Raw genomic sequence first — 11,970 nt, 5'->3', positions numbered from 1 at the left:
ATATTTTGCCTCATAGTCATATCTGTCAAAATATTGTGCCGAGTGATGTTCTAAGTTTACTTTCAGCTAATTTTAAAGTTGTCATTGTAGAATAACTTGCCATTTACTATAAGAATATGCCTCTGAACCATCCTGGATTTTCCATTGTTAGAAAAATATATTAGACATTTTTCTGTAAAAAGAATATAGTGTTTTGTTTATGTGAACAGAAATAAGAAATTGTTCTTTGTAAATCATCTCCTTGTTATTCATATTGGCAGTGTTCATAAACAACAAGACACACACAATTTTAAATTAGCATTTGATTTTAGAAGAACAACATACACAAACAACAGTACAGAATTTTATACATGTATATATATATATTTAGAAATGTAATCAATTAGAACTCATGTCCAAAATTCATTTGTACTGTTAACAATTTGCAGAATATTTGCATCATTTAGTACATATGTACATGTAAGAACTCACAAAATAGTTTCATACTTCACTGTTCTTGGCATTGAATCTTTTGTTGCTGCATGAGTGAATGAATAACAGTTGCAATAACAAACAGGGATAATAAAGGTACAATGGCAAGAGAACTAATTCTCTTCACTCAAGGCCAAATCCTTCAGCATTTGAAATAGCTATTATGAGCTTCTGACGAAGGGTATCTTTTGACTCATAAGTTGGGAGCACAAGCTGATTGAAGCAAGTATGTGCTTCAGGCAAATTATCTGGTTTATTTGTCACACGGGTAATCTTGAATGTCATTTCCCCCATTCCTCCAACTGGTACTCGGTCACTGCCAGTAGCAAAAAGCAGAAATTTCTTCTTTAGTTCATCAGACAGAGAATGAAGCACATCCCAAAAGTCACTGGAAAAAAAATCATTTAGTTGCTATTGCTGGTACATAAAATGTATAGCTATCATGTTGTTATTAGTACATTCTGAGCTTAACAACAAAGTTCTGTAATTTTTTACTCACTTTACTCTTCAAACAATTTGCAAAATGACAGTGTATACAGAATTTTTTATTCTGAAATACTGGAATATCTGATAAATGTAATAAGTTGGAGGGAAGTGTGCCAGCATTGCCTTCCCCACAAAGAGTGAAGGAAGGGCAGCAGGAACCCGAGGTTTTAAGATCTCATAAATATTTATGTCACTGTTGATGGTAGCAGTAACTCAGTTACAGGGGAAAGGAATTGTCCTTAACACCAGAGCTACCACTTGCTAGGAACAGCAAAACTAAAAAGAAGTCAACAGATTCACATTCTAGTCCTTGTTCTCTTGAATACAAGTACGGTGTATTAATCAATGTGTTGATTTCACTTGATGGAAAGAAGTAAATTGTGTTCTATAGACTTATCATTAAAGATGCCCTTTAGATATGTGGAAGAATGTAGGTATAATTAACAACGAATTAGACGTCAAGAACAATCTCTGTGCAGTGGGTTCTTTAAGAAAAGTGATAGGAGAGATGTCAGTAACTACCGACCTATTTCACTGCTGACATAGTTTTCCAAAATTTTTGAGAAGGTGATGTATTCTAGAATAGTATCTCACCTAGGGAACAATAATATCCTCAGAAAATCATAGTTTGGATTTCAGAAGGGTTGCTCTACTGAGAATGGCATTTATATGTTGCCACACGAGATATTACAAGCATTAAATAACGAAATAACACCGGTAGGTGTTTTCTGTGACCTATCCAAGGCATTTGATTGTGTGAATCATAGTATACTCATAGATAAATTGAAGTTTTATGGGATTGGTGGTATAGCCATAGTAGTAATTCAACCAACAGAATCCAAAGACTTAATTATGACTGGGGAGAAATGATGTATGAAGTTCCTCAAGGCTCAATCTTAGGTCCACTACTGTTTCTCATATATGTAAATGAACTACTGTCTTATGTACAACATGCAGAACTAGTTCTTTTTGTAGATGACACAAGTATTGTAATCTCTCCCAGTATACATACAGAAATGGAAGAAATGGTGAACAAAGTTTTCGAAAGTATCACTGACTGGTTTTCTGTGAATGGTCTGACCCTGAATGTCACAAAGACACATCATATTCAGTTCTGCACCTCTAGGGGTGATGAACTGACTGTTTTTCTGTGAATGGTCTCACCCTGAATGTCACAAAGACACATCATATTCTGTTCTGCACCTCTAGGGGTGATGCATGAATGATAAGTGTAACACATGGTGATCAAACAACACATAGGGTGGAAACTGCAAAATAGGTGTCCTATTGATGAGAATTTAAACTGGAAAAACACATTTTAGAACTCCTGAAACAGCTTAATTCAGCCACATTTGCACTTAGAATCATAGCAAATTTTGGGAAGAGAGAAATCAGGAAGTTGACATATTTTGCTTATTTTCATTCAGTAATGTCATATGGAATAATGTTCTGGGATAATTCATCTTTAAGAAAGAAGGTCTTCATTGCCCAAAAGTGTGCTGTAAGAATAATATGCAGTGCTCACCTGCGATCGTCTTGTAGACATATATTTAAGGAGTTGGGCATTTCGACTACTGTTTCACTGTATATTTATTCCTTAATGAAGTTTGTTGTAAATAATCCACTACAGTTCAAAAGGAACAATGAGGTACAGAATTACAATACTACAAGAAAAAAACTGACATTCATTACCCAACACTAAGGTTGTCTTTAGCACAGAAAGAGGTGCATAATGCTGCAACAAAAAATTTGACTACTTACCCAGTGATATAAATGTCTAACAGACAGCAAGGTAAAATTTGAAAATAAATTGAAAAAGTTTCTCCTTGACAACTCCTTCCATTCCGTAGAAGAATTTCTTAGTTTGTAATGTGTAAAGGATGATGTGTAGGAATTGCTAACTAAATCTGTATATCTTTTTTCATTTGGGGAGGGGGTTATATGGTGATGTTTAAAGTACAAATAGGGGTACAAATTAATTTGCAATATGAATATGAAATGACTCATTCCACATCATGACAATTTATCATAGAAAATGATCCATGGAGCATGAAAGAAACTAACTAACTAACTAACTGTGTATCATTACTCAGTCCATTATTTGTATTCTACGAGGTTTTTTTTTAAGTAAAGGCCGTTCGCGCGTATAGTCCCGTTGTTCACGCGGACGCCGCAACAAGCCACCACGACACTTGCCGGCATCCTTCCTGTTCACACTGATGCAAGTTGCAGCTCTGTGGCTGACGTGTACGCATCGCTGTGCTACTTTATAATGTTTACGATTATTGAATCGCCCGCCGCGTGTGAGATACGGTCAGTGATACGTTTTTTGACTGCGAGAATCCTATCAGCTGCAGAAATTCATCGTCAGTTAACAGAAGTTTATGGCTTGAATGCAATGAGTGAAGGTAAAGTGCGTCAATGGGTTAGAGAGTTTAAAAATGGCCATCAAAACATCCATGACGAAGAACGCTCAGGCCGGCCCTCTGTGATCACTGATGATTTGGTGGCTGCAGTCGAAACAAAGATTCGTGAGGAAAGAAGATTCACAATTTCCACTCTTTCTTTGGAATTTCCACAAGTTTCAACAACGGTTTTGTACAAAATTGTGTCTGAAAACCTAAACTTTAAGAAACTGTGTTCTCGGTGGGTACCCAGACTCCTCACAGAGGACCACAAAGGGAAGAGATTTGCCACTTCATTGGACTTCTTGATTCGTTACGAGGAAGAAGGGGATGACATGTTGAGTCAAATTGTCACTGGAGATGAAACATGGGTATCCCATATCACTCCCGAAAGCAAGCGACAATCGATGGAATGGCGACACACAACCTCACCCGTCAAGGTCAAAGCCAAACAGACGCTGTCAAAGTGCAAGATTATGGCAACTGTGTTCTGGGACCGGCGCGGTGTTTTGCTAGTGGACTTTATGCCATGAGCAATGACGATCAACTCAGATGACTACTGTGCAACTCTAAAGAAGCTCCGCAGAGCAATTCAAAACAAAAGGCGCGGCATGCTGACAAAAGGAGTTTTGCTCCTGCACGATAACGCTAGGCCTCACACCTCTCAAAAGACTCGGGATTTGATTGATTCTTTTGGCTGGGAAGTTTTGGACAATGCACCATACAGCCCCGACCTTGCTCCTAGCGATTTTCACCTTTTCCGGTACCTGAAATGGCGGGCAGCGCTTCAATGACGACGATGAAGTGAAAGCGGCTGTGAACTCTTGGCCGTCGGAGCAGGCGGCCGAATTCTTCGAAGAGGGAATTAAAAACTTAGTTGTACGGTATGACAAGTGCTTAAATAAACAAGGCAACTATGTAGAAAAATAGGTAAAAGTGTGTAGAATCAGAAAATAAAAGTTTTTTTACAAAAGTATTTGTATCTTTTTGTAAAAATAAAAATGGCCATTACTTAAAAAACAACCCTCATATATAGGATTTCAAGTATTGTATTAATACCCTATTTGTATTTACAACTGCAATAAATGAAATTCACACAGTTAATAGAAAAACTTCTACTTTGAGAAAAAGTTATATTAAGCAAATTGTTTATTTATATCAAAAGGAAAATTCATTTGAGGGAACTATAATATTATGTGATAAAATTTCTGGCCAATAAGTACCTTCAGAAGGCAAAATACTATGTTATAATATATTACACTTTGAGACGTGAGATGTTATTTCCCTGCCCACATTCATTTCTGAAAATACTATTATGTACTTCCAGAAGTATAGGAAAAGCCTAATGTATTATAGAATAGATCATAAAATATTCAGCTGAAATTTTTCAATTTACTGATGTCACACTCATCTAAATCCAACATATTGCTTGCATGTTATGTAATTTTTAATCAAGCAGAGCAGTGGTATTCAGAGAGATGCATGACAGTCATGTTTGGTCATTGTTACTCAAGGTGACAAGGAAAGGCCATAGGAGGTGCAGGACTACTAAAGTAAGGACAAAATTGGTCCCAAAGATGAGTAAAACAGAGGTGTCTTAAATGATCTATAAGATTGGCATAGGAATGCTCCAGTCACAATTAATAAGTGACACAGAGCTGTCAACGACAGAATGAACTTGTTCCTGTCCCTGCAGGATGGGACAAAAGAAATAGTCCATTTATAAAAATATGGATTAGATGATCAGAAATTAGAGTGTAACATACCTTGACAGTGTGGTTTGGATGAGACAGATCAGTCCTAAAATTATCACAAGAGGTGCTTTGAGTGACTATAAGCAAAGGTCACTGCTAGTAGAAGTAGTTGAATTAAGAATATTATGAAAAGTGACATATCTGATGTCACAGTCAGAGAAAAGGTTACAAACTGGGTTAAAGGGTTGTTCAAAGCTGATCATGATGGAGATTGGTTGAGAGCAGATCATGTAGCATGAGGTGGACTAACCTCAACAGTGAAATAAGCTTCAGTGGTAGTTCATCTGATGTTGCAAAGTAAAGCCATATACAATCACATATGAAATGACTTTCATTGGTGCTCAAAGGTTTGAACAGTGGCAATAACTACAGAGTTAGACATGGTTACATCACATGAATAAAGCTTATGTCATACTCAGAGGCGTACACATTCCATTTTTAACCTACAATGCTTGCCTGTTCACCAGGCAGGCAAGCTGTTGCACATTAGCAGCAGAGGGGGTAGGCTGCTTTACTCCCATCCAAGCCAAGCTACGCCCAATCCAAGCTATTCTCAATCCAAGCTATGCCCAATCCAAGCCAAGCTAAGCCCAGCCATGCAAGCTTATCAAATTCTGTTTGCCTGCCCATCTCCCTGCTGTGCTATGCTACACAGCTGGTATTTCTGTACGCTTTCATTGTACTGTTATGAGTAGAGTTCAGAAGTTTATAAAAAATCTTCCTCTTACCCAAGTATCACAGGATGAGGCACAGTGAAATATATATTCGTATTGAGTCATGATATGCCAGAAGATGGTGGATTTTATTTGTCCTTTTTTTTACTTTCCAGCATATTTTGAGATAGTTTATTAGTTCAATATTAACAGTTTTCTCTGCAACTTCACCCTCTTTCAACTAGTACTGGCTATTTTCAATTCTAACCATCATCAGATCACCTCTAATACATGTTTTCTGTAGCAAGTAGAACCATCTCTTTCGTTTGCTCTTAAGAACCTGAAGAAGTCTATTATACAGCAATTTCAGCTAAAGTAAGTATTGGAAGTTTAGTTTCTGTAACCTTAGTGTGTTTCAGCCAAATATGACCCCAATCATACCCATTTGCAGGTTTGCAGAATTCATTGTAAGTGACCAAAATAGTTCATCCTAAATTCCCCAAATGCGTTTAGCAAACACAAATTTTATCTTTTATATTAATTAATCTAAACATTACATGTCTGAAAGAAGAAGCTTTTCTTACATCATAAGTTTTCTTCACACTTTGTTGCATGCCACCAGTATGTGGTTTTCAATATCCAATGAACCATGGCTTTTTTTTCATATTTCAATCAATGTTTGCCATAAATTTAGAAACTAAATGGCATCAAGTCCTTTGCACACATTTCCACACACCTGATCCTCTGGCACAATATGTATGAAGTGAAGAAGCTGCTGGTCAAATTTACAGTCATGTTGTAAGATATTCAAGGTCCCCAAATAAATGTTTAGTAACATTTTACATAATCTGCATTGCAGGATGCCTTCTGATTTATTTGAAGCTGCCTCATAAAGAAATAAAAACTTTTCCTTTGCTGAATTTGTGCCCCTTTTTTGTGACTGATATATATTCCCCATATCACAATTTCTCCACAGCCTTCTTTAAGTTTGGTTTGTTCATTTTGCTGCTCTTGTTCTTATGATAAATGAGCTGCAGTGAAACTACCTGCATAAATGTGTACATGGCTAGTTGTGTTGGATTGACAGTGCAACAAGTTGTTGGATGCAGCAGCCTGAATGGGTCCTGTTAAGCTTGCCAGGCTTGTAGGAACCTAAGTTGGCCTGTTTAACCACTGTGCTTCAGTACATATGCACCCTTGGTCTCCGTTATGGCAGACTGAGCTGCTTTATGGTTGTGGTGGAGACAGGGGCAGGCAAGCTAGAAAGAGAATTTGTACATTTCTGGTCACGATACTGCATTATTCTGTGCAGCAGATAATCACACATGGCCTTGTGGTGACAACTGAGTGGAGAAAACTAATAGTAGTGGAGAATCTTCTGGAGAACAGTGCCCACAAGTAGCTTAAATATCCTGGAATTTCATGTATAAAATCACGTGTGCCAGCGTATTTTGTGCAGGTGTCTTGGAATGTGTGTGTTAAAGCACACCTATTTGGAATGTGTGTGTTAAAGCACACCTATTCAGTGATTTCCTATTTATGGTGCTAGTTTGTCAAAAGTACTTTGGGGAGATGATTAGTCAGAATTAGTGGCTTTCATGAAGGCTCCTTGTATTCTGGTGTGACGCACACCTATCTTTGACTTGAGGATGATACTGATGCACACCAACCAAATTTGGAGGACATAGGGCCTCAAGAGTACAATGTATTTTACCAGATGCTTTGGATACTTATTTTTTGGACAACCTACCTCTTCTCAGGCCTATCATTTCATTCACATGTGCCACCAGCAGGAGCACAACATCAGAAGTTGCACTATGAATGTAAGACAAGTGAATTTTTGCACGTTGCAGTGTCACTGATGAGTGCTGATTGGCAGAAACCAAGAGATGGGTCTACTTTAGTGTGTGGTGTCGATAGGTCACATCGACCACACAAATTACAATCTTTGGAACATTAACTGCTCTGACGAGCCACCATGTTTAATTGAGCCTGCCTTTGTACTTAATGCAGTGTTCATGTGTATCAGTCTTTATGGTAAAATATATGTGTATTAGAAAACTTGGGAACTGTTTATTACGTATATTACATTCCATATCCAGAATCACATATTGGTGACCCCGGACAAAAAGTTATATGTCTTCCGCAGCTTCCGCTCCGGTCATATTGAATCAACAGGTTTCACACACGACGCCATGGCCACATCACCAAACATTCTTTGTGAAGATTTGGAGGCCCAGCTCTTACAAGCAGGCCATTGGTTATTTCACAGCTAACGGACAATGATCCACGATCTTCAATGAGGATAACCTCTACTTTAGCAGTTACCTCATACAATGAACTCAATTTTTGTTTTGCTGGATTATGCACAACAACAAGTGAAAAGTGAAGTGGACAATCTACTAAATAATGTGATGATCGATCGCTCGTACGAAGTTCAAAGGGACTGAAGTTCGCACACGTGCTTTGATCCTCTATGCGCCATGACGTCGGTTACAGTAGTGCTGTGTGCAACACTTGTCATTTGTGCAAAATGCACATGAAGTCAACTATTACCAAGCTACGCCAGCCTCACCTTCCTCACAAATCAGTAACAGACATTTTTATGCCTCCAGTCTGCCAGAACAAACCACTGGATCAGCGGCCCAATTTCGTGACTATGTGGGTACGAGTACACTCAACATAGCCTCTTCACCCAGCAACGTTGTACTATGACAGTGCAACCGTCAACAGATTTCACCAGTTTTTTATGGTCCTACCACGAAGGGTGCATGGCCAGTGTGCACGGAAAACTATCGTTGTTGCCACTTTAAGTTCCAGGCCCCCTGCCCCACTACTCCTCACCCATGGGGGGGGGGGGGGGGGGCTCGATTCCAACCATATAACCGCTCACTCCTTCCGCAGTACTGTCTACGTCTGGCATGCCGGCCTTCCACATCATTTCCAAGTTGGACAATGTCAGTGCTATTCCTGCAATTTCCGGTCCAGTTTACGGGCCCTCATTACATGCTGCTGGGCTGTTTGCTACCACGGTACCGACTGTGCCTGCCGTGTCGTATTTTTGGGCATCTTCAGAGACTTTACAACCAGCCGTTGTTCCGAACATGTGTGCTAGTAACATTTTCATTCCGGTAATGCTGGATCCCAGCATGAACTCTTGTGCAGCAGGAATACACGCCGAAGCCACCTTTGTCTCCACCTCCAGGCCATCTACCCAAGCTACCTCCCCTATACGAGGACAATCCAGTTTCATGGTTCGCACTGGTGGAGCACCTCTTCGAGCTGCATCAAGTGACTGTTGACAACTCCAAGTTCCTATGTTTGGTCACACACCTTCACAACCACTTGGATTTAATTTGTGATCTCCTACTTTTGCCTCCACCACCACCGAAATATGAGCTCACCAAGAAAACAATATTGGACCAACTTGCCTGCTCGCCACAGGAATTAATAATCACGATTCTGTACGAGGAGCATCTGGGGGACCATTCTCCATCACAACTTTGGCACTGCCTCAGATTACTCGTGAGTGAACACACAATGCCAGACATCACCCTGTGGGTGGTATGGTCTGGCAAGTTACCTACCGACCTACAGATACACTTATTGCTGTACTCATTCGAGTCTATTGGTTCTCACCTATGCATTGCAGATCAGCTGTATGCGCTCCTGCGCCAGAAACACCCAGCTCATCCACCATTGCTGTTTGATACTACACCTTCTGTTTACCGGCAGTCTGCAGGCAGGAGCAGGGCCCGTTCTGCTTCCATGCCTTCTACTCCGCCAGGCAGTACTTGTTCACTCTCTCCTCTTTCCGAGCACTCAAGAATCTCCCACACTCCATACGTACCAGTTTATGTCCCAGAACAGATCAATAAGGACAAGCCTCCCCCCGCTATCACAGTCACTGTTAGCACCACATCCGACTCATCCGTACTGTTGGTACCACAAGCTTTTTGGGGCTGAGGCCAAGAAGCGCAGGTTACCTTGCCAACACCAAAACGCCGACTACAGGAACTAAGTGACACTGAGTCCTGTGGGAAACTTCACAGGCATCCCCTAACATTGCACTCTGTTCGCTCGTCCCCTCGGCTGAATGGTCATTTATACATGACAGACTTTTCAACACAGATTGTCTACCTAATTGACACTGGCGCTGACGTGTCTATCATTACTTCATCGTTGGCTCCCACCGACTTTTCACTGATGAAGTCTCTCCTACGAGCTGTCAACGCATCAACGTTACAAACTGTTGGTTCTGTGAAAGTGATGGTGCACCTATCCCTTTCTCTGCTTTCCCGTGACCTTCTACATCACCGACATCAATGAACCAATTCTTGGTATGGAGATTTTGTCCCATTACAAACTCTCCCCAAACGTAGTCCAGTGTTCCTTGTTACACCACTCGTCTAACACTCAGATACCGTGCTCCAGCACCCATTCTCCTCATTTCGTTTCCGTCGCAACATGGGATTTAGTTCACGAGTGTTCTGCCATGAGAAGGACGAGCTGAAACAATGCATTGCTCACACTTACAACAAGCTCGCTGTGGCTCGCACTTCACTGTTGAAACTGCAATCTGCAGTTCCTTCACTGGATTGAACTTTATCGCCAAGCATGAGTTCAAACACTCATCAGGTTAGTACAAAAACATTCATTGCGTGTGATGATTCGCGTTCAGTGACCTCTACACTGCCCAAGCGCCCACTATGCGCAGTGCCTCATGTTTCAAACAGTGTCTCTAATAACAGTCACTCGCGCAGCACGACCATGCTCGCTACGCAGCCAGCCGCCCTGCTTGTTGATAAATGATCCCCCTCTCCTGTGTGCCAGCGAAGCAGCTTGGCGGCCATCGCTGTCCCTCACATGATGCCAGCGCCTCTCTCGCCCGCGCCGGTTGCCCACGGCAAAGTTAACAACAAACAGTCACTGCACACTCCACTCCGCTCCGTGCTGCGCATGCAGGCGACCTCTACAAACAAGCGCACACCCCGCTCGCGTAATAGGCATGTGACTTTCATGCTGCCTTTTCCCACTTGTGCTAATGGCTACACCTCATCGCACTCCACTCGTCTCAAAACTCCACGTCAGAATGTTACTCAGCCTCATGTGCAGTTCTCAGTCTCTTCCGTCACTGACGGAATGACACAAAAGATAATTACCACTGCTGGCCCTCCTATTAGACACAAGGTTAGATGCCTCAACCCCATTAAGTTGCACGCAGCCCAGCAGCAAATTAACGAAATTCTGGAGGCAGGCATCCTAAAGCCATTGGACAGCAATTGGTCTTCACCTGTTCACCTCGTCACCAAACACGACGATTCTTTTCGAATGTGTGGTGATTACAGACGTTTAAATGCTTGCACTGTCATGGACAATTACCTGTGCCAAATATAAATGATTTCACTCATATGTTATTGGGTGCCACATTCTTCAGTGTGATTGACTGCAAATGTGCTTATCACCAGATTCCCGTAGCGCTGGAAGACATTCCAAAGAGTGCGATCATCACACCACTCGGTTTGTTCCAGTACAACTTCATGCCATTCAGTTTAAAGAAGGCGGCACAAACGTGGCAATGTTTTGTTGATGATTTGAGTTCTGCTTCACATACATGGATGACATACTCATTTTCAGCAAATCGACTGAAGACCGTGAAGATCATTTATCCCAGGTCCTCCAGACTTCAGCATCCAGCGGTGTCAAGATCAACAAAGAAAAATTCCAATTGCATCAGTCTTCTGTGACATTTTTGTGTTACACTGTCTCTGCAAACAGAATACAGCCTCCCAAATCCCACGTGCAGTCCATCATGTCATTGCCACCCCCAGCTACGTACAAAGAACTCAGACGTTTCCTGGGTACTATAAATTACTACCGGCATCATCTACCTTATCTTCAGCATTCTTCTGTAGCACCACATTTCGAAAGCTTCTATTCTCTTCTTGTCCAAACTAGTTATCGTCCATGTTTCACTTCCATACATGGCTACACTCCATACAAATACTTTCAGATACGACTTCCTGACACTTAAATCTATACTCGATGTTAACAAATTTCTCTTCTTCAGAAACGATTTCCTTGCCATTTCCAGTCTACATTTTATATCCTCTCTTCTTCGACCATCATCAGTTATTTTACTCCCTAAATAGCAAAACTCCTTTACTACTTTAAGTGTCTCATTTCCTAATCTAATTCCCT

The 11,970-nt window shown here is 40.9% G+C and overlaps 1 protein-coding gene across 1 annotated transcript in view; it reads right to left on the bottom strand.

Annotated features, from left to right (window-relative positions):
• Positions 1–423: 423 nt before the first annotated feature.
• The window catches only part of LOC124596014 (probable E3 ubiquitin-protein ligase HECTD2), a 381,240-nt gene continuing 369,693 nt past the window's right edge, over positions 424–11,970 (bottom strand). Inside the window, exon 16 of the mRNA XM_047134973.1 lies at positions 424–859. Within this exon, the coding sequence (XP_046990929.1) occupies positions 595–859 (265 nt within the window). The 3' untranslated portion in view covers positions 424–594. The remainder of the gene's footprint in view (positions 860–11,970) is intronic.

Source organism: Schistocerca americana, chromosome 1 (genome assembly GCF_021461395.2).
Source record: "Schistocerca americana isolate TAMUIC-IGC-003095 chromosome 1, iqSchAmer2.1, whole genome shotgun sequence".
Taxonomy (NCBI): Eukaryota; Metazoa; Arthropoda; class Insecta; order Orthoptera; family Acrididae; genus Schistocerca; species Schistocerca americana.
Note: the sequence above shows the minus strand (reverse complement) of the source record. Positions and strands in the feature narration are given on the sequence as shown.